Source organism: Mastigoproctus giganteus, chromosome 6 (genome assembly GCF_048544385.1).
Source record: "Mastigoproctus giganteus isolate SK-2022 chromosome 6, ASM4854438v1, whole genome shotgun sequence".
Lineage (NCBI taxonomy): Eukaryota > Metazoa > Arthropoda > Arachnida > Uropygi > Thelyphonidae > Mastigoproctus > Mastigoproctus giganteus.
The window spans coordinates 44,600,256-44,626,380 of NC_143580.1; the positions used below are offsets into that span (position 1 = coordinate 44,600,256).

The 26,125-nt window shown below is 36.1% G+C and overlaps 1 protein-coding gene across 1 annotated transcript; it reads left to right on the forward strand.

The window, feature by feature from the left end:
• Positions 1 to 26,125, forward strand: LOC150084214 (peroxynitrite isomerase THAP4-like). Its single transcript, XM_090375103.1, has 5 exons — positions 1 to 142; positions 5,324 to 5,483; positions 16,161 to 16,270; positions 16,418 to 16,521; positions 25,948 to 26,125. Exons 1-5 carry the CDS (start codon positions 127 to 129, stop codon positions 26,086 to 26,088), a joined length of 531 nt encoding a protein of 176 aa, XP_090231229.1. The 5' UTR covers positions 1 to 126; the 3' UTR covers positions 26,089 to 26,125.

Genomic DNA, 26,125 nt, shown 5'->3' on the forward strand with positions numbered 1-26,125 from the left:
GTACTATAATTATCACTTTGTACGTTATCGTATTGTAACGCTGAGAATACAGATTGTGGTGAGGAAGTTCACGTGATACAAGTATCTATTATTTTTTTTACGTACAGTAAGACTTGAAAACTAGTTATGGCGGAATTTTCAGGTTAGTTATAATTTCATTTTTCATGGAAATCCGTTCGCTTCGGCGCTATCGTGTTTTTAGATTACTTTCGTGTTTGATCATTAAAAAAAAAATAATAATAATTATTCATGTTTCATTGTGTCTATCCTTTTATAAAAATTATTTAATTGAAACGATCAATCTGTAAGATAGGATCAAAGAGCTCCAGGTCAGAATTTGTTAAAATATCTGAATGTCATATATGTGAAAAATTTTATATTTTATTTTGTAACCAAGAGCGTTTTTTTAAATTTTTTTATTGTAGGTGGCGTTTGGTTGCACGGAGAGAAAATAGGGCTCAGAAAAGATAATTTGAATATATTTTTTATGTAAGAAGCTTTACTAACCTTTTAGTATTAGCCATATGGTGCAAGGAGGCTCTAGGCTTTTGCTGCACTAGCCAAAAATAATAATGAATAAATAATTAAAAATAAAATCACTAAAAGATAAAAAAATAAAATACTCATTCGACTCCTTTGTCATGTAGGTGTGTGGTCAGCTGACCTTTGAATTTCATTAGCATAAGCAGAGGCATATGATGATGCAAGAAAGCATGCTTATACAGCATCAGCCAAAAAAAAAAAAAAAAAAAAATCCTTTCCATTTGACCCATTTCGTAAGCGATCAGCCCCAACCACCCATGTAGGTAACTTATTCCAGTAATTAACAGCTTGCTGGCATAAAGAAAACTTCCAGTAATACAGCCTAAATCTCTTCCTTGTAATCTGAATTTATGGTCACGTAGTTCTGGAATTATTTATAACAAAAAATTCCATCCTCATTTATTTTACTTTCACCTTTCAGAGTCTTATATATCAATGAAGTCTCCATGAAGGTGTCTAGTTTCTGAGCTTTGCATCTTAAATATCTGAAGCCTTTCTTCATATGGACACCCTTTGGCTGATTACACCAGCTGTATTGTCTGGCTTTGGACCCTTTCAAGAAGTTGTTTGTTTTTAGGTGTCTCCATAGTTGAACACAGTATTCCAAGTGTGGCCTTATACGGTGGGATTATCATACAAGCAAATGTATGATAAATCATTGATATGAATGCCACAGGCCTTCTTTATTGCCCATCTTCACTGCCCAGAGAACTACATGTCCAGTGGAGTGATAACTCTCAAATCCCCTTCTTCCTCTATATTTTTAGTTCAGCCCCACCAAGGGTACAAGTTTTTTAGGGTTGCTATTCCCAAAGCGACCAAAAAAGTGTAAGACACCCAAATTGTATTTATTATTATCCATATAGTGTAAGGAAGCCTGAGGCTTATGTTGCACTAGCCAAAAAAAATTTCTGAGTTACCCTGAGAGAGAGAGAGAGCAAGGGTAAGAAGTAGAAGGGAATCACCAAGAAGGAGAAGAATGATGATATCCAGCTTAGGATCCTGGGTGTGCCAAGCCCATACTCACCAGATGTAAGCTCTGGTGGTTTTGCTGCATTAAAACATAGCTGCTATTTTTCTGACCATCCCGGAAGTCTAAGTTGTCTTGAAGAAGCTCTGTTTGGTGCTTGCTGATCATTAATGACTTTACCAACATTGACATCATTTTCTATTTCTTTATCAATGCCATTTAAGAAAATTAAAAACAGCATTGGTCCCAGTACCAACCCTCGAGGAACCCTACTTATTACATTAGCCCAATCTGAAGAATAACCATTAATCACAACCCTTTGTCTCCTTCCCTGCAGCCATCCTGTGATCTGTCTAAGGATTTTCCCTGTGATTTTAATATGTTCCAGCTTGTACGGTAACCTCTCATGTGGGACTGTTTTGCTGAAACAGTCAGAATTATTTCCTACTTCCAGCCCGGCACCTCCGTAGCCAGGTGGGCAGGAGCAGCAGTGCATAGCACACACGCTTCTTGATTAGACTGGGATTCAAGCCTGTGACCACCAAATACGGGCGCCTCCATAGCCAGGTGGGAAGGAGCAGCAGTGCGTAGCACACGCTTCTTGATTAGACCGGAGTTTGAGCCCGTCACCACCAAATATGGAGGATGCGGAAAGGTCAGGGAATGACCACCGCATATCCCGGAGCAATATGGCCTTAGTTGCTAATGCTCCTAAAAACCAAATAACAACAACCACCACCAAATACGGAGGATGCGGAAAGGTCAGGGAATGACCACCGCATATCCCTGGAGCAATATGGCCTTAGTTGCTAATGCTCCTAAAAACCAAACAACAACAACTTCCAGCTCACGAGTGACTCTGTCAAAAAATATATGACCTTTGAATTTCGTATGCAATCAGCTCCAACCACCCACATGGTTGGGGCTGATCTCTAATGGTTGAGGCACCCCATCCTTCCTTTTTCAATTTAAATACAGTGTATGCCCCTTATATATGTGTGTATTACCTGAGAAAGGTGGCAGCAAAATTTAATTTAATCAAATCTTTTAAAGCTTAAAAATCCTCACTTATGTTTCCATGTAGATGCCTAATTTCCAGATGTTGCAATTTAATGAATTCAAGTATTCTTCTCTCCCCTAACTAATTTCATTGCTCTTCTTTACACCCTTACCAACAGAAATACGTTTTAGTTCCTAAAATGGCGTCTCCGTAGCCAGGTGGGAAGGAGCAGCAGTGCGTAGCACACGCTTCTTGATTAGACCGGGGTTCGAGCCCGTCACCACCAAATACGGAGGATGCGGAAAGGTCAAGGGAATGACCACCGCATATTCCCGGAGCAATATGGCCTTAGTTGCTAATGCTCCTAAAAAAACCAAATAACAACAACAGTTCCTAAAATGAACTTGTAAAGCCACTGCTTTATACATTAAGATAAATCACCTCTGTGACTGACACAGTTTGTCTGCATCATTGGCAGAACTCCAGGAACTTCCCTATTCCTAGCAGCCTGTTCGTACTGTTCACTGCTCAGATAACTATGTGAGACACAGTATATGCATTCCAATTCATAACATGTGGGCCACACTCTTCGGATCAATTCAGGACCCAAAAAAGAATGAAAAACGTTCATATAAACATGTGTCAATTCCAAACTATTTATGGAGCTAGGCTATTTGAATCTCTACAGCTATACTAATTATTAAGGAAAAGTCTATTTGAAATTCAGACGTTCCTTTTGAGCTTGACATTTAGGGAGACTCCTCTCTTAGTAAGCTTGCTCTTGAAGCAAATGTTGGAAAAGTTCAAAGAATAGAATATTTAACTTTTGATCTGTCATGCCCTTAAATGGAACACATCTGTTCATATGACATCTAATGATTTTTTTTTTCATACAAAAATTAATTTTTAGCTTTTTTTGTTGAATTCAGTATGGCATTTTATTAATTAGGATTCATGGAATTTATTCCACTTTTTATTGTTTTATATTTTTTGAGCTGTGTGTTTTTTTGCCCATCTTTTATTATACCCTCTGGTTTATTCAATTTCCAGGATTTAATCTGCATACTCACCTCCTTTGAAAAAAAGGAAAAAAAAAAAAAAGCAAATTTCAGAAAAATTCACATGATGGCTAAAGATGGCCAAATTCTAATGTGCCCTGATGCAGATATATTTTCTTTATTCCCTCTGCCCTTTGAAAACAGAGCAATTTCAGAAAACTGTAATGATTGGTACCAATGGCCAAATTATAATATGCCACTAGTGCAGATATATTTACTGTAGCTTTTTGTCTCTACTTTATCTAGGTGGGTAGAGGACAAGCACTTGTGCTAATTTTGAAAAAAAAAAAAAAAAAAATAGGTTTACAAGTACCACCATCAGTCAGATACTGCATGAGCCTCCCAGGGTTAACTTTTCTGACTTTCAGGTGTTATCTGGGCAGTGCTACTTTTTTTTTTTTTTTTAATTTTGAGAATAAAATCAAATTCTTTATATATTTTGGCCTGCTAATATTTCTCCAAATAATGATACAGTATTTTCTGTTTTCATTTCCATTTCCATTTTAACCCAATTTCAAGGTATGGCAGAGTTAAATGTTTTAAATTTGATGGATGCTGTACAAGCAAGTATTTTTACTTTAGGTATAAAAGCCTAGCAGCTTTTACAATTATTTCCCTGAATGCTTCCCATTTAGAATTTGCTGTTGAAGTCATCATCAGTTGGTTCCACTACATAGAATTTAAAGACTCTCTCTCTCTATCTCTCTCTCTCTCACACACAGGGGGTAACTTGGGAATTTTTTTTTTTTTTTGGCTGGTGCAGCATAAGCCTCAGGCTTCCTTGTACCATATGGCTAATAATAATAATAATAATAATAAGACTGTCTGAGACACTGTAATCAAATTTACAAAAGCAAAAGCCCTTCCCCTTTCCTTTGATGGTTACATCTGTAATTAAATCCCACATCTGTACACTGTGATCACTGCCTCCTAGTGGCTCCAGTTGGCTGTGATCACATATTTATTTTTTGTATATATTAATGATATTGATGAAGGTAAAAAAAAAATAAAATAAAATAATAATAAAAAAAAATTGATGAAGGTATAACAGGCTTAATGTCTAAGTTTGCAGATGATATAAAGGCTGATAGGGTGGTTAATGACAGTAATCAAGTTGTGCTACTGAAACAAGATCTAGAAAAATTAGGCAAATGGGCTGAGAAATAGTAATTGAAGATTAACATTGACTAATGCAAGGTAATGTATATGGGTAGCAGTAATCCCAGATTAATGTACAACTGTGTGGTACATTATGAATTATTAGTGTTTCAAATGCACCTGAAATGTAATGTACTGTGTACATTAACTAACTTGTTTTATATTAAAAACATATATTTTTAATTATTTTTTGAAAATAAAATATTGTAGGCATGTTTTTTTTTTATCATCTCTTATTTTGGAGTTTTTTATATATTATCTCTCTATCTTCATGTGTGATGGTCAACTGGGATTAACTAACAGTAGACCTCTCTATTGGAAAGTGTTAATTATTCAAAGTATATGAGATAGGCAACTTCTTGTGAAAGATTTTACAATGTAATGATGCTTTAGGTTTGTTTTATTTCAGTTACATGTAGATATGGTGATGCAGTTGTGGCAATTTATATGTTAGTTTGAAGATAGTTTAATTGTTCATTTGTGAATGTGTAATAAGCAGTATATCAGTTGCTTAAATAATTATAAACTGAATATATAAATAATTTGTCATTCTAGGGAGACCACTGGTTTAAAAGTCTATTTTTGTGCTTTTAGATTTCGCTAAACCACTTCATGAATTATTGAAACCTGTGTCTTGGCTCCTTGGTTGTTGGGAGACTATTAAGGCCACAGCTGTTTATCCTACAATGAATTCATTTACATATGGAGATCATATTGAATTTTCTCACTTGGGCCAACCTGTACTTAATTACAGGTACGTAAATAGCCTTTTTTAATTTTTGGGTGGTTCCTAATAAATTAAACTTCCTAATTTACTTCACAAATATATTCAGTTGTAATATCAGTGATATCCATTTCTGTTTACAGTCTTCCAAACCCCACTTACTTTTACTGAGAGAATTTTGGAAAAATTAAGTGGAGTTTAGAAGACTGCTTTCACTCGTAAAATAGTATTAATAAATACTGTATTTATGTAAACAGGAGTTTATTATTGAAATAAAATACAGGATGATTATAATTAAAGTGTGTCAGCTCAGCTGGCTGTGAAAAATAGTTAATTGTAGAAAGATGAAATTTGGAATGGACATTATCCAGTGCATATGGAAAGTGTAAAAAAAAATGTTTCCCAAAATTGCCACAAGGAAAATTTTTGCTATGGAAACTGGTACAATAGTATTTGAATGAACTTCTAAACAAGCTCCTAGCACTCTGCCTTCTAACTTCTCCACTAATGCTGGTGTTTCAGCCATTTCCTAAGGATTTTGATCATGTTTAGCATAAAGATTGTCTATCTCCCATCTTATGGTTTGTCGACTGTTTGTTGGAATTGGGTATCCAGTTTTCTTTCTGAATGCTCACTGTGGGTGATAATAGATGGTGCTCTGCCTTCTAACTTCTCCAGTAATGCTGGTCCTCCAAGGTTCAGTTCTTTTTCACATTCTTTTCCTCTTGTATATTAATGACTTTCTTCCATTGATTGGAAATCTTGTCTATATTAGCATTAGTAGAGGCATTTGATGCAAGAAAGCAAGCTTATGCAGCATCAGCCAAAAAAAAATAAAGTAAAAAAAAAAAATAAAAAATAACCACTTCCACTTCACCCCTCTGTTCGTTCGAAATACCTGTCCAGCTGAGCCTTAAACTTATTTAGGCTATCAACTTCCACGACAAGGGATGGAAGTCTGTTCCACCTATCAACCACCCGCTGGCTAAAGGCAAATTTCCGCACATCTATCCTACATCTATCTTTCCTCAATTTGAACTTATGCCCTCTCAGGTGATTATTCTGAGCAAGAGGAAGAATCCCATCAGCATTGAGCATGCTCAAACCATTCAAAGCTTTGTACACCTCTATCAGATCTCCTCGCTGGTGCCTAGTCTCCAGACACTGTAATTCGCAAAACTTAAGCCTTTCTTTGTAAGAGCACCTTGTTGCTCTTCTCTGTACTCGTTCCAGCAGCTCTACATCCTTCTTGAAATGAGGCCTCCAGGCCTGTATGCAGTACTCTAGGTGTGGCCTGACCATTGCCTTATACAAGGGAATAATCACCTCCTTATCCCTGCTAGAAAAATTCCTATATATCATTGACAAGACACCATGAGCTACTCTTGCAGACCATCTGCACTGCTCAGAGAACTTCATATCTGCCTGCACAACCACCCCCAGGTCCCTTTCATTCTCTACCACTGTCAGTGTAGTACCACAGAGTTGATACTTTGCTCTGGGGTTGCTGTTTCCCCATATGTAGTACTTTACATTTGTCAATGTTAAACTTCATTTGCCACCGCTCAGCCCATCTGCTCAACCTTTCCAGATCCTGTTGCAGCAGCATAGTGTCAGTAGTGTCATTGACAACCCTGCCAACCTTCGTATCGTCTGCAAACTTGGACATTAAGCTTGATATACCATCATCAATATCATTTATAAATACAGAGAACAATAAAGGACCCAATACTGAACCCTGAGGGACTCCACTAATAACATTAGTCCACGATGAGCAGTGTCCATTGATTACCACTCTCTGTCTTCTCCCCCCTCAACCACCCCTTTATCCATAGCAGCAATTTGCCTCCAATGCCACACTGCTCCAATTTGTGCAGCAGTCTTCCATGTGCAACAGTATCAAAAGCCTTTCTAAGATCCAAGTATATAATATCAAAATTATTCCCTGCATCCAGTTCTTTTGTGACTGCATCATAGTATCCAATCAAATTGGTCAGGCAAGACTTCCCCTTAACAAAACCATGCTGTGTCCGAGCTATAACTGAAGTCTTGTCTAGATGATCCTGCAGTGCTTCTTTAACCAGTGCCTCCATTAATTTTCCGGGAACAGAAGTTAAACTCACAGGTCTATAATTACTTGTGTCAGCCTTTGATCCTCCCTTGTGAATTGGGGTCACATTTGCACATCTCCAGTCTGTCGGTACCTCCCCTGAGTCCAAGGAAGCTCTCATAATTATGGCTAAGGGTTTGCTTACTTCCTTTGCTGCCTCCTTTAATATAACTGGATAGATCCCATCCACCCCAGGTGCCTTTCTTGTGTTCATCTTCAACAATTTCTCCTCCACTTTACTCTCAGTTATTACAAGATTCTCTAGCTTACTGCTAGAGTTGAATACACCTCTGGCATTCCCCTCGCTGAATAACTCCTCATGTGTGAATGTCGATGCAAAATATTCATTTAGTTTGTTAGCTACCTGAGCAGGGTCATCAACAGTTGACCCATCGATATCAAGTGGACCAATCTGATTCATCCCCTTCCTTCTAGAGTTTACATAAGTAAAGAACTCTTTGCTGTTTTTCTTTGCATCCCTTGCCAAGGATCTCGTAATCTGCCTTCGCCTGCCTAACCTCCTTTGTAACTTGGTTACAGATCAACTTGTATCTATCATAGGCTTCTGTGTCACGTGTTAATTTGTATGTATCCCATGCATTTTTCTTCTCTGCCATATGCCTCATTAGTTCATCTGACATCCATTTAGGCCTAAACCGTGAACAATATTTCTTAGTTGGTATGTAAAGCCTAGTAGCTTGCAAGATAAGTTCTTTGAATGCTTCCCATTTTGAATTTGCTGTTGGTAACATCATCAGTTGATCCCACTGTATAGAATTTAAATACTGTCTCAGTCCATCGTAGTCACCTTTACGAAAGCAATACCCCTTCCCTTTACCCCTAATGGTAGTTACTTCTTTGAGTAACTCCCACTGCAGAACACTGTGATCACTGCCACCTAGTGGTTCATTTATCTGCAGATTCTTAATATGTCCTGATAATGGCACACTACATTCCACCTTCCAACTTGAGATACTTTCAACTGCTCAAACAGCCCCAACTTCTCAAATATCCACCACCAGTTTCTTAATTGACAATCTCCTGGTAATTCTCCAGTGCAGAAAAGGAAATTTAGTTAACCTTAATGCTTCCAAAATTCAGTCCTGTTTTATTTCTTGCAAAACAGACTTTACTGATCTCTGATGATGATGCTTGGACTTTTAGACAAGATCACCTATTTCTATTAGGGATTGCTCTGACTTCTCATCTTTTTCTCTCTCTCTCTTTGCATTATACTCTCACCAACTAGAAATTTAATCCTTAGAGCTCTAATACATTCTTAATTGAACAGCAGTAAAACTTTGCTATTTACTTTAGCAGCGGCAGATGATGGATGCGTGTTGTGGACAATCCTTTTCAAAGGATTGGTGTATTGTTGGGAGCTTAATTTTGTAAGTGTTATAAATTTTAGGCAATAATAGTTGCATTCACCTCATTTGAAGAAACTGAGGTAGGTTTTAGCATTAGTAGAGGCATATGATGCAAGAAAGCAAGCTTATGCAGCATCAGCCAAAATAAAAATAAAAAAATAAAAAAAACTGCTCCCATTTCACCCCTCCGTTCATTCCAAATACCTGTCCAGCTCAGCCTTAAGTTTATTTAGGCTATCAACTTCCACAACAAAAGATGGAAGTCTGTTTCACCAACCAACTACCCGTTGGCTAAAGACAAACTTCCGCACATCTATCCTACAACTGTCTTTCCTCAATTTGAATTTATGACCTCTCAGGTGATTATTCTGAGCAAGAGGAAGAATCCCATCAGCATTGAGCATGCTCAAACCATTCAAGGCTTTATACACCTCAATTAGATCACCTCGCAGGTGCCTAGTCTCCTGACACTGTAGTTTGCAAAACTTAAGCCTTTCTTCGTAAGAGCAACCCTTTGTTCCATCCACTAATCTTGTTGCCCTTCTCTGTACTCGTTCCAACAGCTCTACATCCTTCTTAAAATGAGGCCTCCAGACCTGTATACAGTACTCAAGGTTTTATATGTAAGTTTAGTTTTTGTAATAAATTCTCTGGTTCAAATTATGAAATGATTTTTCAAATTTCCATTGGCTGTGGTACGAAGTTGTGATTAACACTAAGTTGTGATTAAAATCTTAAAATATTCAGCATGCAGAGCAGTGTATTTTGTTTACAGCTGTTATTATCTGAATCATGGTTATTTTATATTTTCTTTAATCTTTTCTGATATCGTCAATATCAGAAATGAAAAAGTTCTGTCTTTAAATAAAACCTATAAATTCCCAGAGAAATCTCTTCTGTTTTATAACCAAGTATAATTTCAAAATAGTTATTGCACAGATGTAACTATCTCTATATAAAATGCATGCAAACAAAATATTAAAAATGAAACTATGAAAAAAAAAAAAAAATGAAAATGAATGTTTTCTTTAAATTCTGCATCCAAATAACTACATATTTATTCATGTTACAGTTGTTATTTTTTTTTTTTAATCAAAAATATATATCAGATATTTTGTTTTCGTAACACTGGTCAACACGTAAGATGTTATGAAAATGAAAATACCAAATCTTGACTAATTTTATGCTGCTGAACATGAAAATCACATTAAATTTTGTTGATTGGCTCTTGTTTTTGAATTACAGTTGAGGTCTCATATTAGCGAGTTACTCTACTTTTGCTGAGAGCCATAGTTGATAATGTAGAGTGGTGAGTTACTCTACATTATCAACTATGGCTCTCAGCAAAACGCATGGCAACAGTGCAGTTTCAATACCACCATGTTCTTATCACGTGATCATCAATTGTCACCTTGCTCTGCATCAGGTGATAAGTTGTCGCCTCAAATGCATCTTAAACTCTGTTGCAGTAACCATCGAGTACATCTAGGTACTGGGTGATTTGTTCTCAGTTAATGGTTCACTGTGAAATTCCTACTTTTTGTGCAGTATTTGTATCGTGTAAGATTAATATGCCCCATAATTGTGTGAATAGTCTGGATGACTTCTGTTATATAGGGTGTCTCAAAAATATTGGTACAAATGTTTAGGGGAGGTAGGTAACATCTAAAGGAATGTGAATCGCATAGGAACCCATAACAGGAAACGTCACCGTAAGTCAGTAAACGGCGCTGTTCATCAGTTTGTGAGAGGGAAAATTTCCCTCTCGCGAACTGATGCATGGGGGTGCCCACACGGTGTGCACCCCCATGCGGCACAACATCGCTTTGCAATAAATGTGTGGGCAGGTATGGTCGGTGACTGTTTAGTCGGCCCATACCTGTTACCATCCCCCATGAACTCCGCTAAATATCGGATCTTTCTTAAACAAGTTCTACCAGGGTTACTTGATGATGTTCCAGCAAATGTGAGATGCAATATTTGGCTTTAACATGACGGGGCACCTGCCCATTATAGAAGGCGTGTTCGTGACCATTTGAACAGGTGTTTTGGGCATCGACGGATTGGCCGTGGTGGACCCATCGCCTGGCCCCCATGCTCACCTGATTTATCGAGCCTTGATTTCTTTCTGTGAGGGGCCCTCAAATCTATCGTGTATAAATCGCCTGTGGAAGGAGATGGAAATGGATCTCGTGGCGAGACTCGTCTGCACTGCTGCTACTGTCAAAGAAACTCCAGGTGTGTTTGACCGTGTCCGCCAATCCATGCTGCGTCGGTGTCACGCATGCATCACGTCTCATGGTGGAACCTTCGAGCATCTGTTGTAACATCATGAAATGCATCCATCTTGTACTCCATTGTTAATATTATGTCAAATAAATGTTTGCCACTAATTACTGTCTTGTGTCATTTGCTTCTTGTGCCTCTGCTACCACTTTCCTGTGACGTTTCCGGTTATGGGTTCCTATGCAATTCACATTCCTTTAGATGTTACCTACCTCCCCTAAACGTTTGTACCAATATTTTTGAGACACTCTGTATATATGGAGAAGTCACGTTAGTTTCAATAAAGTTTTTCTTAACTCAAGCCATAAAAAAGGCCTACTTGTTGTACTTTGGATGTAAAGTAGGTGACCAGGACAAGAACTGGACTCCTCTCATATGCTGCACTACCTGTTCATCAAAACTCAGTATGTGGGTGAATCGAAAGGGATGTTTTATGCCTTTTGCAGTGGCCATGATATGGAGGGAGCTGACAAATCATGTCATAGACCAGTGGTTTTCAACCAGGGTGCTGCAGCACCTTAGGGTTTTCATTTTTATTATTATTTTTTAAATTGATATGTTTATTTCATTATAAAATGGTGTACAGTATCTTTTTAATTTTGTGGTGATCTATAATTGATGTTTACTTAGTACCTCTATATAAAGAATACAATTATTATATAACTGTATATATATATAATTTGTATTATGAAATGTAATTTTTATAATTATATTATTGTAATAACTATCATATAACATATATATATTTTTTAACATTATATATATATATATATATATCTGATTTTCTCTCTCTCTCTCTCTCTCTCTCTCTCTCTCTCTCTCTCTCTCTGTGTGTGTGTGTGTGTGTGTATATACAGAGAGAGAGAGAGAATTGGATCTAACAGGCAGAAAATCGAGTAGATTGAATAGGGGTGCCCCAAAAATAAAATAAATTACTTAGGGGTGCCGTTATTAAAAAAAGGTTGAAAACCACTGTCATAGACTGTTGCTTCTGTATGGTGCCTCCTATTAGAAAAGGGATGATAATGAAGAAAAAGTGGACAGTGACATACCCAAATATATCATCTGTAATTCATCCCATGCATCACAGTGAAGTACTACCTATTTCTGAATCACGCAACCGTTTTTCTGTACACTCTGATGAAGATGAAGCCACTGATGAACATCAACTTGATATACAGTACATGAAGTACAGCAGCTATCTATGTCAAGGGTTCCACCATTTTGTCCAAAACTTTATCCTTCTAAACCACATAAGATCACAGAATGTGAGCTTAATGACCTTATCAGGGATCTCGAAATGCTGAAGAATAAGGCAGAGCTTTTGGCCTCAAGGCTACAACAGTGGAATCTTCTAGATCATTCTGTGAAAGTGACAACATTTTGTACTCAAAATAAAGAATATGATAAATTTTATCAAACAGAAGGTGAACCCACTGTTTGTAAGGATGTTGATAGTCTAATGGCAGCAATGAACATGAGGCATGTTCCCAAAGAATGGCAACTATTTGAAAAGGCAACTTTTCAAAGACACTTCTAAGGTTAGCCTTGGGGCTAACTATGCTGCCTTCATAGTTAGCCCCTTGCGTATGCTGTCCACAAAAAGAAACATATGCAGACATGGAGAACATCCTCTTAGGTATATAGTATCAGAAGTATGAGTGGCAGATATGTGGTGATTTAAAGGTGATTGCCGTTTTATTAGGACTACAAAAGGGTTACACTAAGTATTGTTGCTTTCTCTGTGAGTGGGATAGTCATGCCAAAGATATGCCCTACGAGAAGAGATGTTGGCCTCAATGAAAATCATTAACACCTGGAATGAAGAACCTAGCATTTGAATTTCTGGTAGACCCAAATAAAATTTTGCTTCCACCACTCCACATCAAAACTGGGGCTCATGAAAAAATTTGCGAAGGTTTGTAAGTGAACGGTCCTGCATTTACATACTTGCAAGAGAAATTTCCAAGACTTAGTACAGTAAAGATTAAGGCAGGTGTTTTCATTGATCCACAAATAAGGCAACTTTTCAAAGATGAACATTTGAGTGTGTCCTCAGTGATAGTGAGAAATCAGTGTGGAAAGCCTTTTGAAATGTTTCGATTGGTTTTATAGGAAATGTTAAAGCTGGCAACATGTGGAAGATCTCATTACTTCTTATGAAAAACTGGGGTGCAACGTCATTGAAGATGAATTTCTTGCACTCACACCTGGATTTCTTCCTGCCAAACTGTGGTGCCGTCAGTGACGAACATGGTGAGCGCTTCCGTCAAGACATCACAATGATGGAACAAAGATACAAAAGCAAATGGAATGCCATCATGTTAGCCGATTATTGTTGGATGGTGAAAAGGGATGCTCCCAAAGCTGAATACAAGCGAAAGACAAAAAGGTCCCATGTTTGATACAAGTATGTTCATAGCTACATCTTACTGCTATAAATAAAAAATACCTTGTATAAATATAAAAAAACTACTTTTAAACAAGATATGACCCAAAATTTGTTGTTCAGTGTAATATTAACTTTTATGCTAACTTAAATAAATTAGTTTGTACTTTTGTTTTGAAATATTAACATGACAAAATCTAACGTACAATATGATGTGAAATGTTGTGTCAATGTAGTGGTAGTAGCTGTATGTTGCCTCTAATAAAATAAAACAAAACAGTTCTTGATATCAATCCTATAATGATTACAGTAATTTAGCATCTAATATTGGTACTATTTGATAATTTTCCAACTAAAATATTTTATTGATATACAGTTAAACAAGTGATAATATTCACAATATGTGAGATAAAATATTAAATGCAGACAAAATGTTAAAAGTTAATGAATACCTTTGAATGTTCTGAATAAACATCTTTTTTTATTCCACAGATTTGAAACTACATATTGCACACAATTTTCCATTGTTTTTATCCTTTAACACCACCCTTAGCCATAGTGATAATGAGTGGTGTTTACTTTAATTATTCTTTTAGAGATAGTAAAGTATAGCACTGTAATCCAGGCTGAGGATATCATTAGTTATAAGAGTAGCAAAAGTTTGTAATTTCTGAAACAAAATAGTACACTGCTTGTCAAAATTAACAGCACACGTAGAAAACATGGTGAAACTTGTGCAGCTTGCAATGAAGTGGGACAAAATTTGGTATGTGATGTACCATAGAATAACGATGAAATGAGGAGACAGCAAGAAACTTTGGACAGGTATAAGGGGCATTTATAGGGTTATATTGGGATTACCAAAAAAATTGCATTACAGAATTTGATACAAGATGCTCGAAAATATGGTCACATGACATCAGTATGGCATATGATACCCTCCAACAGCTAAACAGGCCCGACAGTCATGAACCATGCTTGATATAACAGTGTCTATAAGATTCTGTGGCAACAAATCCAATTCTTCCTCCAGCAAACACATTAGCTCACCAAGTCACTGAGGAGTTGACTGTCAATGTGCAATGTATTGCCCAAGGTTTGGTCACATTTAAGTCTGGTGATCATGTTAGCTATGGCAGTCATTGGATATCTTCAGTTTCAAGATACTCCTCCACCACTTGAGCTCTATGTGCAGTGGCATTGTTGTGCATGAAAACATGAAGATAACCTGGGCCAACCACACCCCTAAAAGTTGCACATAGGAGTCGAGGATTTGTTCTCGGTATCTTTGGGCAGATACAGTACCCCTATCAAAAATATGAAGAGAGGTGCAGCTATTGACCATTATTTCACCCCTCATGAGAACACTGTCTCCACCATAAGTGACCCTTACCTCATTGTCTCCAGATGAAATAATGTGTAGAATCTGTAGGCTAAAATGGGACTCATCAGAGAACAGAACTGTACCCAATTTGTCAGGGCTCCAAGTCATATGTTCATGGCACCAGTTTCAACGAGTTGTGCAGTGGTTTAGGGTTAATGGGATACAAACCACTGGCTTCCTTGCATAGAGTCCACTTGAATTGGGCCTTCTTAACACAGTTCGGTTGGAAATGTTTTTGCCTGTGACTGCAACAATTTCAACAGACAGTTGATGACAGGACATCGTAGGGTTCTGTCGTGCTGTTAGAGCCAGATAGCGGTCTGTTCTGGTTGACGTAGATCTGGGGTGACCTTGGCCAGCTCTTCTTGTAATGGTTCCTGTCTCCTGAAACTGCTTCCAGACTTCTAGTGCACGTTGGCTTAATGTGTCACCATGTGACACATTAAGCCAACGTGCCACCTCCGCCTGCAACTGTCTGATTTCAAGTCATTCGACAGCCCACCATCTCAAAGAATCATCTAAATAGTTTGTCCAGCGATCGAAATGCAGCGATTCCTTGACCATTATTGGCCTTGTGGTCCTCTGTTGAGATGGGGCATAATGGTAAGTCTATTTTTAGTTTATTTTGTTTTATTTTATTGTAGTGGTTAACACATCTGTTGGTGATATTTCACATAAATTTGGACCTGGTACCCATCAGAGGGGGTACCGCTAAATTTCTATTTAATTGGCTTTCAAAATTCAATGAATTATTATTCTTTCATTTAGATTTTCTAAATTATTTTAGAGAGTTTCTACTGCAATATTTTTACTCTTGTTACCCTTCTCTTCCCCCCCGGTTTGATTTAGGTTTAATTTTGATTATTTTCGCTCTTGTCTTACCATACTGCTGGCATTATTTTATTTTAACTCTTATTCTTATTTATATGGTTATATTTCAAGCATCATGTAGAGGAATATGCTTTTTGCTGCCTCTGATGTATGCTGTACTATTTTATTTTATTTTATTTTATTATGAAAGATTCCGTTTCCAACTATTTTAAACGCTATTCAAATATATGTATATATATATGTGTATATATATATATATATATATATATATATATATATATTTTTTTTTTTTTTTTTTTATTGTAACTTGATCAGTTAAAAAGACATTGAATTTCAGGTCAGTTACTTTTCACCCGGAACTGAACCATGCATTACACTTGGAGTCTGGATTCTTGAAAGTTCAACCAGGAGGCTCTAATGTTGCATTTATGGTTTCTCATAACTTTGGTAAGCATTGTCATATTTGATTTGTGGTGAGTTAAGTAGCTAATCAGCCAGTGTTGTGGAAATTAATGTTTATACATTTGTGTGTGTTAATAAAAGCAACAAGAAATTAAATTTTTGGAAGGTATCAGTTATTTATTTATTTTTTAGGTGTGACAGAATTATCTGAAGGAGAGATAAAAGACCAGGAAATCTTTTTAAAAAGCAAAAGTCTATCACGGATTTCATTTGCAAAGGATCCTGAAGTGAAAATGGTAATAATGATGAATTAAGATTTTATTTATACAATAACTTTAGATGAGGCTGGTATTTACATTGTTAGAAAACATTTACTCCCTCTTTCATGATTCATGTTCTCTATGACAGTATGGTGGTTTGCCACTTATCACTCGTTCAGAGAGCTGGATTTGATTCCTGTCTATGACTGGAGGAATTTCTAAAGTCCTTTTTATAACTTACCCTGATAACTACAGCTTAAGGCTGTAGTTAACAGGATAAGGAAACCTGGAATAACTCAGGGTTCCCCATGAGTTATTCCAGGTTTTCTAGCTTGCACAACATGCAAATTGGCCCTTGAATACACACTTGTACAGGCATAATATACAATGGCACAATATGGTCTAAGTCACTGGTGCCTAAAATCCTACTGGCGCCTCCATAGCCAGGTGGACAGGAGTAGCAATGCGTAGCACATGCTTCTTGATTAGACCGGGGTTCGAGCCCGTGACCACCAAATACGGAGAATGCGGAAAGGCCAGGGAATGACCACTGCATATCCCCAGAGCAATATAGTTTTAAAAACCAAATGGCAAACTAAAATTGGTGATCAATTGTTGTCCTACAATGACAACAATTGATCACCTATGGTAAATAACAATATGATAAGCAACTATTTTAGACTAAAACAGTTTATTCATATCAAAGAATAGCACTAAATTGCTGGAGTAGGAAATTATAAATTTCCTGCAATTATTTTGCATTTTAGATATTAAGTTGCATTAATTTTTTACCACTTAAGAAACAGTTAAGTTCTATTTTTACAATTATAAAAGCCCTGTTTCATTCATTCTTCTTCTTTCCAATTACTAGCACACCTCTGCTAGTATTGGGAGAGAAGCCCTTGAAACTTTTTCGTATCATTGAAGGAATTTGAAAACAACCTTTTCCACATGGTGTGGAAGGATGGTAATTATAACCATTGTGTTACCGTTATACCATAGTACTATGACATTTGCAAAGAGATGAGGTTGTTTACATGCTGTTAGGTGGATTTCATTTAAGTTTTATATAACATTGAAACCAAATCTGTTTGTGTGATTTCATGGTTGCTAGCAAGCTAATGATGAAAAACAGCTTCTGCATATTGTAAATAATAATTGCATATCCAGCTTGTTAGTTGACAACAGTTGAAACCACTATATTCTCATAGAGTACGGCATGTGTCGCCATGAAAACTGAAACTGGAGTGGTGCAATTTCTGGGGATAAATATATGCATTTATTCCCACATAAATAAGATTGTGTAAGGAGCCAGTCTCTGCTCATTTATTAGTCTGATGATATTATTCGGGTAGGATCTTGAAATCAGGCAGAGGTACAAGATCACCTGTTATCAAATTTAGCACAATTTTGTGCTTGCAGTAGTGAGTTGGAAGTAGCCCATAACTGCTCAGAGGAAGAATTGTTATTCCTTGAGGCACAAGGAATAACTGCATGCATGTAATTTTAAGTCAGCAAGAAATAATTCAAAATTGTTTAGTTTGTGATGCCATCTTTATTTTCAATCTTATTATGAACACAACTATGAATAATCAATTTTTTTATATTAAAAATGTATTTTTAAAATTATTTGGTAAGCAAAATTTAAATTTAAAAACCACATCAGCAATTCAATAACACAGAAACAAAAGAGAGTAACAGTTGAAGCTGCTACTCATGCTTCAACCATTAGCCTGAGGCTTTTGCTGCACCAGCCAAAAAAAAAATAATTCTGAGTTACCCTGAGAGAGAAGTAGAAGGGAATCACCAAGAAAGAGAAGAATGATGATATCCAGCTTAGGACCCTGAGTGTGCCAAGCCCAGATGCGAGCCCCTGGGGATAAATATATGCATATAATTAGGCCAAACTTGATCCTGCAGTTTTTCCTATTTGCACAATAACTAACAGAAATGTTGGGAATTTTTAATAGAGAAATCAAAGAAGACAATTGTTTGACAGCTGTTGGAAGTTTCAGTTGTGTGGTGGACCAAATAGACAAAGAGCATGACATTGTTGAAATTGTGCTGTAAACCTGTGATCCTGCACACCCAGCTCAGGACTAATAAATTGATTTTGAAAAATTATTCACATGATATAAGTATAATTGCTAACTGTCCTGGTTTTTGGCTGGATAGTCTGGTTTTCAACAAAATGTTGTGTCCAGTTTATATCTTTGACCAGATGCACTTTGCCTGGTTTGTATACTTTTGCCTTTAACCTGGCACACATTTTTGTTGCAGACAGAAAGTGATAGTCTACATTATATCCAGTTAACTCACTCTTTGTTCTCTCCCACTATATATTATATATAGTATGAGTGAAAAAAAAAAAAAAAAAACAACTCAAGACATATTTATTGTATATAATTCTTGAATGTATTACATAAACTACTAGAGGGGTTTTGTTATGCTTTCATTTATTATTTTATTTTGTTAAAAATGAATACATTTATTATTATTTATTCATTTTTTAATAAATTCTCAATGTGTGAAAATTAATTTATAAGTTCATTCTTGAACAAACATTTTTTCTTAATGTTATGAATCAGTGACAAGCATAGACACATGTTTTTCAAAGAATACACTATAAAAACAAGTTATAATGTGAGCTGTTTTTTGAAAAAGTGTATTATCTAGTCCAACTTTACCCTGTATTGTTTGCCAGTCATTTATAAAAATATATAAATGATGCAATAAATAATTAAATATTCAATAATACAAGAGATTTAAATTTTGCTAACATTGACTGAGTTCCACCATAATCTTTTTTAAAAACGAAAGCTTAAGGTGACATTAGGAGTTTTTTTTTTTTTTTAGGAGCATTAGGAACTAAGGCCATATTGCTCTGGGATATGCGGTGGTCATTCCCTGACCTTTCTGCATCTTCCATATTTAGTGGTGATGGGCTCGAACCCTGGTCTAATCAAGAAGAGTGTGCTACGCACTGCTGCTCCTTCCCACCTGGCTACGGAGGCGCCGACATTAGGAGTGAACAAACATAGAACTGTGCATGCAGTTCTAGGCATGACTGCAAGAAATATTCTTGGAAATGTACTTCAAAAGTTGCTGCTTACATTGTAACTTGTTTGTGTAGTGTATTCTTTGAAAAACATGTCTATGCTTGTCACTGACAGGTTTAGGCAACTTGCCTCAGTATGAAAAACCCAACTCATTTTAAAGTGTAATCACAAAAAGGCACCCAGGGAGGGAGCAAACAAAGTAAGCAAACCCTTAGCCATAATTATGAGAGCTTTCTTGGACTCAGGGGAGGTACCCATGGGCTGGAGATGTGCAAATGTGACCCCAATTCACAAAGGAGGATCAAAGGGCGACACAAGTAATTATAGACCTGTTAGTTTAACTTTTGTTCCAGGAAAATTAATGGAGGCACTGTTTAAAGAAGCACTGCAGGATCATCTAGACAAGACTTCAGTTATAGTTTTGACACAGCATGGTTTTGTTAAGGGGAAGTCTTGTCTGACCAATTTGATTGGATACTTTGATGTGGTCACAAAGGAACTGGATGCAGGGAATAACTTTGATATCATATATTTGGATCTTAGAAAAGCTTTTGATACTGTTACACATGGAAGACTGCTGCACAAATTGGAGCAGTGTGGCATTGGAGGCAAATTGCTGCTATGGATAAAGGGATGGTTGAGTGGGAGAAGACAGAGTGGTAATCAATGGACACTGCTCATCGTTATTAGTGTAGTCCCTCAGGGTTCAGTGTTGGGTCCATTGTTGTTTTCTGTATTTATAAATGATATTGATGATGGTATATCAGGCTTAATGGCCAAGTTTGCAGACGATACGAAGGTTGGCAGGGTTGTTAAGGACACTAATGACAGTACGCTGCTGCAACAGGATCTAGAAAAGTTGAGCAGGTGGGCTGAGAGGTGGCAAATGAAGTTTAACATTGACAAATGTAAAGTACTATATATGGAAAGCAGTAACTCCAGAGTAATGTATCAACTCTGTGGTACTTCACCGACAGTGGTAGAGAATGAAAAGGACCTGGGGGTAATTGTGCAGGCAGATATGAAGTTTTCTGAGCAGTGCAGATGGCCTGCAAGAGTAGCTCATGGTGTCTTGTCAATGATATATAGGAATTTTTCTAGCAGGGATAAGGAGGTGATTATCCCCTTGTATAAGGCAATGGTCAGGCCACACCTTGAGTACTGTATACAGATCTGGAGGCCTCATTTTAAGAAGGATGTAGAGCTGTTGGAACGAGTACAGATAGGTGCCTCCGTAGCCAGGTGGGCTGGAGCAGCAGTGCGTAGCACAAGCTTCTTGATTAGCACGGGGTCGAGCCCGTGACCACCAAATATGGAGGATGCGGAAAGGTAAGGGAATGACCACCGCATATCCCTGCAGCAATATGGCCTTAGTTGCTAATGCTCCTAAAAACCAAATAACGAGTACAGAGAAGGGCAACAAGATTAGTGAATGGAACGAAGGGTTGCTCTTACGAAGAAAGGCTTAAGTTTTGCAGATTACGGTATCTGGAGACTAGGCAGTGAGGTGATCTGATTGAGGTGTATAAAGCCTTGAATGATTTGAGCATGCTCAATGCTGATGGGATTCTTCCGCTTGATCAGAATAATACCAGAGAGGGCATAAATTCAAATTGAGGAAAGACAGTTGTAGGATAGATGTGTGGAAGTTTGCCTTTAGCCAGCGGGTAGTTGGTTGGTAGAATGGACTTCCATCTTTTGTTGTGGAAGTTGATAGCCTAAATAAATTTAAGGCTGAGCTAGACATGTATTTGGAACAAACAGAGGGGTGAAATGGGAATAGGATTTTTTTTTTTTTTTTGGCTGATGCTGCACAAGCTTGCTTTCTTGCATCATATGCCTCTACTAATTCTAATGCTAAAGTAGTTGAAACTGATATAGATTTAAATTTTGAAAACGTCCACTTTGAAGTAATTGACTTGAATTTGCCAAAGAGGTAGTTACAATAAATGAAACTGGTATCTTTATAGTTTACCTAAAGTGACCAGACATCCTGGATTATGCGGGACAGTCCCGGATTTCAGTCGTTTTCCCCACATTGCAAAGGCGCCTCCGTAGCCAGGCGGGAAGGAGCAGCAGTGCGTAGCACACGCTTCTTGATTAGACCGGGGTTCGAGCCCGTCACCACCAATTACGGAGGATGCGGAAAGGTTAGAGAATGACCACCGCATATCCCGGAGCAATATGGCCTTAGTTGCTAATGCTCCTAAAAACCAAAACAACAACAACCCACATTGCAAACTGTCTTGGAAAATGTCATGGATTGGACATGTAGCCTCTATACTTCATGGCAAACCTAATGCAAATCATTTGCTTTATGTTTGCTGGGAACAAATGGTACAACAGAAAGAGTTTTTTCGGTAGTAAATAAGTTGTGGATGTCAACAAAAAAAAAAAAAAATTAAACTAAATGACCATAGAAACGTTGAAAGCAATACTACAAAATAATGAAGAATTATTAAAAAAAATTCACTCAGCGGAAAAAAAAAATTTAATTTCTCTTGTTTTTTATTGTTAAAAGAAGTATGTATTTTTATTATTAGTATTATTTCACAGAAAAAAAACATTACCTTTTTTCGCAAAACAAAAATGAAAGTCGATTAAAAACATGACCCCTCTAATAAGGTTTTTTTTTTTTTTTTTCTCTTTTCTCCTTCTAATAACTATTTTTCTCAGTTCATGTCCTTCATGCTGTTTGTCCTGTAGTGTAACACGAGGGGTACCTTTCTGACTTGAAATATATTTCAAAATTTTAATATTTTTTAATATCCTATACATTATATTTATTATCCTATTTTTATTTGGTCTAAATTCAAAACATCGTTTTAAATTCAAAATGAAGACACAGCTTCTCTACAAGAGAAAATCTCGATAAGTTAGTATTTGTTTGATTTTGCGAATATTAGCGGGTCTCAATCACACAGGTTATCTGTCCAACACGAGGGGTACCTATACTGAATTTCAGCTTTTGTGTGAAAAAAAAAAGAATACACATATATAGGCTGTATTTGTTTTTTGTTTTTTTTTTTAAGAAGTGTGATTTTATTTTATAAGCGTAGTTCAAAGAAGTATATGTATTTGATTTATACTTTGTATGTGAATTTTTTTTATATATAAAAAAAAAAGTGTATATTGTTTCTAGGGGGGGTTAAAAATTCTCCCCTCCCCAATGTCCCACATTGGAATACTAAGGATCTGGTCACTTAAGTTCACCTGAAATGTACAGTTGGCAACACTATAAGTGCTTTTCTTTATATGTAATATTATGGATAATCACAAAACAACATCCTTCCCAAATTGCATTAGTGCTGTTCCAACATTTATCTTATAATTTGTTCCTGTTATTCCAATGTGCCCATTGGGTTATTGTTGTTTACTTTTGAATAGTGATTCAGCCAAACACGAAGCCAATCTAGCTTTACTGAAGTTTGAAATTGTTCTTTCAACACCATAGGTGACAATAATGAAACCATCATAATAACTTAATTATTTATAAAATATATAATAACATATTGAAATAGTAATATTTTTATTATTTGAACATTGCATCTCTTTGGTTGTAGTGTATTTCAATAGAAATCAGACACTGGTATAAATTAGGTTGTAGAACACTGTTCTGCTGCATTCCTTCTACACACAAAAAAAAAAAACCCTGTGAAGAAATACTTAGGTCATTAGAATTGTACCCTTGTTTAAGATGCTCATAAAGACTCCTGGCCTTTTCTTCAGTTATTGCAAAACTCAAGTGCACACAGTATTCAGTTTGATCCTGAAGTGGTAAGAAATTTTTAAAAATCAGCAACAAGTCCTACTTTCTGTGTAATTATTGCTGTTGTTTGTATTGGAGCAGAGTCCTTAACATTACAAGTGACTCCCTGCTTAATGCTGATAATTCGTTCTGGAAACACAGAGAGCTAAGTGAATCCACGTTAAGCGAGTGCCTCATTCCCATAAGGTAACATATGTATTTGTGAGTTGTGGTCGGTGTCATAGGATATTTCCTAATGAATAATAAACGGTAATGAAAAGATGCACAAATGTCTGTCAAAATATTGTTGCATTAATTCAGTCTTTTTCTTACATTTATAGTCTTTGTACTGCACCCAGATGTTGTTGCTTTTTCATTTGTACATATAAAATATTCTGCATTACATACGTATATAATTATTCAGTCTTTTTCTTACATTTATAGTCTTCGTACTGCGCCCAGACATTGTTGCTTTTTCATTTGTACATATAAAATATTCTGCATTACATACATATATAATTTTGATACGTAAGTATACTACTTACGTATCAAGATTAAACTTAAAATTCCAATTAAAATCATGAATTTAATTGATGAATTTAATCATGAAAAATGTGTCGATTTTGGGTTGGACTTTGGCCCTCTTCCAAATAAACTAAAAGGGGCATTAATTTTAAATCTCCTGCAGCGTTACCACCTAACAATAAAGTCAACCGATCCTTCGCCGCTTTGAAACCTGACACGTTTTTTTCTTCTTTCAATATGAAACTTCTTTTAGGCATTCATTTCCATAAAAGTCCTGCTTCATCTATGTTAAAAACTTGTTGAGAAGTACAGTATAACACAATACCCCCCTTCAATAATTTTAACAAGTTCTTTTTTGAAAGTTTCAGCTCCTTGATCTGCACTTGCATCTTCTCCCTGGATTTTAAATTTCTTCAACCAGCCCTTACCAGTTTTAAATGGTTCCACATTTTTTTTTTAGGTGAGTTTTCTTCAGATCATTCTATTGGCTAATCTCTTTCTCTCTCTTTTTTTTTTTTTCTATAATATTTAACTTAACTGAATTCTGCACTGGATATTATCTTCAATAAAATTAGTTAAAGTCTTTCCATTTCAATCCTAATAGCCAGCCTAGCCCTAGTTGCTTGCAGTGGAACAGCTATCTTTCCTGCTGCTAAAATTAATTCTCTATTTTTTTATAATTGTTCTTACAGTTAAACTTGCAAGTCCTAAATTATGGCACACATCCGCTTGTCGATGACCGGAATCGATTCACTTCAAAGCATCTAAATTTAATTTTCAAATTCAGTCTTTTTCTTACATTTATAGTCTTCGTACTGTGCCCAGACGTTGTTGCTTTTTCATTCTTATCGGCCATTATTAACTCTTCGAAAATGTAACTGCGTTGGTTGCATTAATTATGATACAATGTTCAAGTAAACTGTCCGTTACGCATGATGTCTAATATTGTACTGAGTGATGACTAGACTTCAGATAAATGCATATAACGCAAATATTACAAGCATATACTTGATCATTTTTTAAAATTGATCTCAGAACTATGTAACAAGTCACTGTACTGCAATTAAATTAGTATGCGAGAAAATTTCACTGAGCGCGGGAAAATTTCTCAAGTCGGCATGGGAAACGTTTTAATGCTGTTTTGCTATTCATTTTCAAGCTATTGACTCAGTGAAATGATTTCGTTAAATATGCCAAAATGCAATCTGTAAAAGAGCGTTATAGTGATTTGTGACAGCATTATAGTCAGATATGGGCTATAATATAAGAACAGCATTATAACGAATCAGCATAAAGCGAACCACATTATAACGGGGGCCTGCTGTATCTTTAATGTTACTTTGTGTTTTATGACTGTCACCAACAATATACAAGGGATATCCAATGCCTGACCGATGTTTGTAGGTGTCTCACCTTTCCCATAGTGCTTAATTACATCAATCTTTGTATCCATTGTTATGGTTTTGTATTTCTTATAACCAGAAACATCTCCAGCCTGCTTTTCTCTTATCAGCCATTTTTAAGGGACAAATACATTTTAAAAAAATATGTAACATTATGCAGTTTTTCGCAATCACACTAGTGTTGTAACATATACTACATGAAAAAAATTAAAAAAATAACTGTTTGGCCTGCACATTAATTTTTTTTCCAAATAAATAAATAATTGAGAAACCATTTTATATATTGGCTTGCTAGCTGGTCAAGCTTCTTAAGTGTGGAACACAGCCATGTTTCTTAATTAATATCTTAAAAAACTTAAAAAATGGTGTAAGGAGAGGACTGACTATATGCTAAGATTTATCTCATTCCTTTCAAAACTTATTTTCACGACTATCAAAAATGAAAAAAATAAGTAGGTAGAAATGGTCTCAATGGATAAAAACAGTCACCTTCTGTTTTGACTATAAAATATTTACCTGTTTTCTATACAGTTAAAGTGGTGGCTAAAATAGAAAATTCCATAACTGGGCTAGGTTATCCAGATAGGCTTCACTATATATGTAAGGTTAATTAAAATCATTGTAATAATTTAATGTAATTATTACAATGGATTGATATATTTAAAATTTATTTATATATATCTCTCTTAAAATTTACATTAATCTTATATTTTGATATCATTTGCAGCTTACAAGACATCTTAAATTGGATGGAGAACTATTACAGCTTAAAATAGAAATGGAGACTTCAACACAGCCTCTTCAAGAACATCTATGTGCAGTGTATAAAAAATCACAGAAAGCAGCTGTCTTAGGTAAAGTGAAATAATGCCATTTTTTGCTGCTTTGTCAATATTCTGACTATA

Bases quoted from the DNA above. Each gene is read 5' to 3' on its own strand.
- LOC150084214 (XM_090375103.1), top strand. The intron at 5,484-16,160 runs GTACGTAAATAG...ATTGAATTTCAG, and splicing joins CAACCTGTACTTAATTACAG to GTCAGTTACTTTTCACCCGG. The intron at 16,271-16,417 runs GTAAGCATTGTC...TTTATTTTTTAG, and splicing joins TATGGTTTCTCATAACTTTG to GTGTGACAGAATTATCTGAA.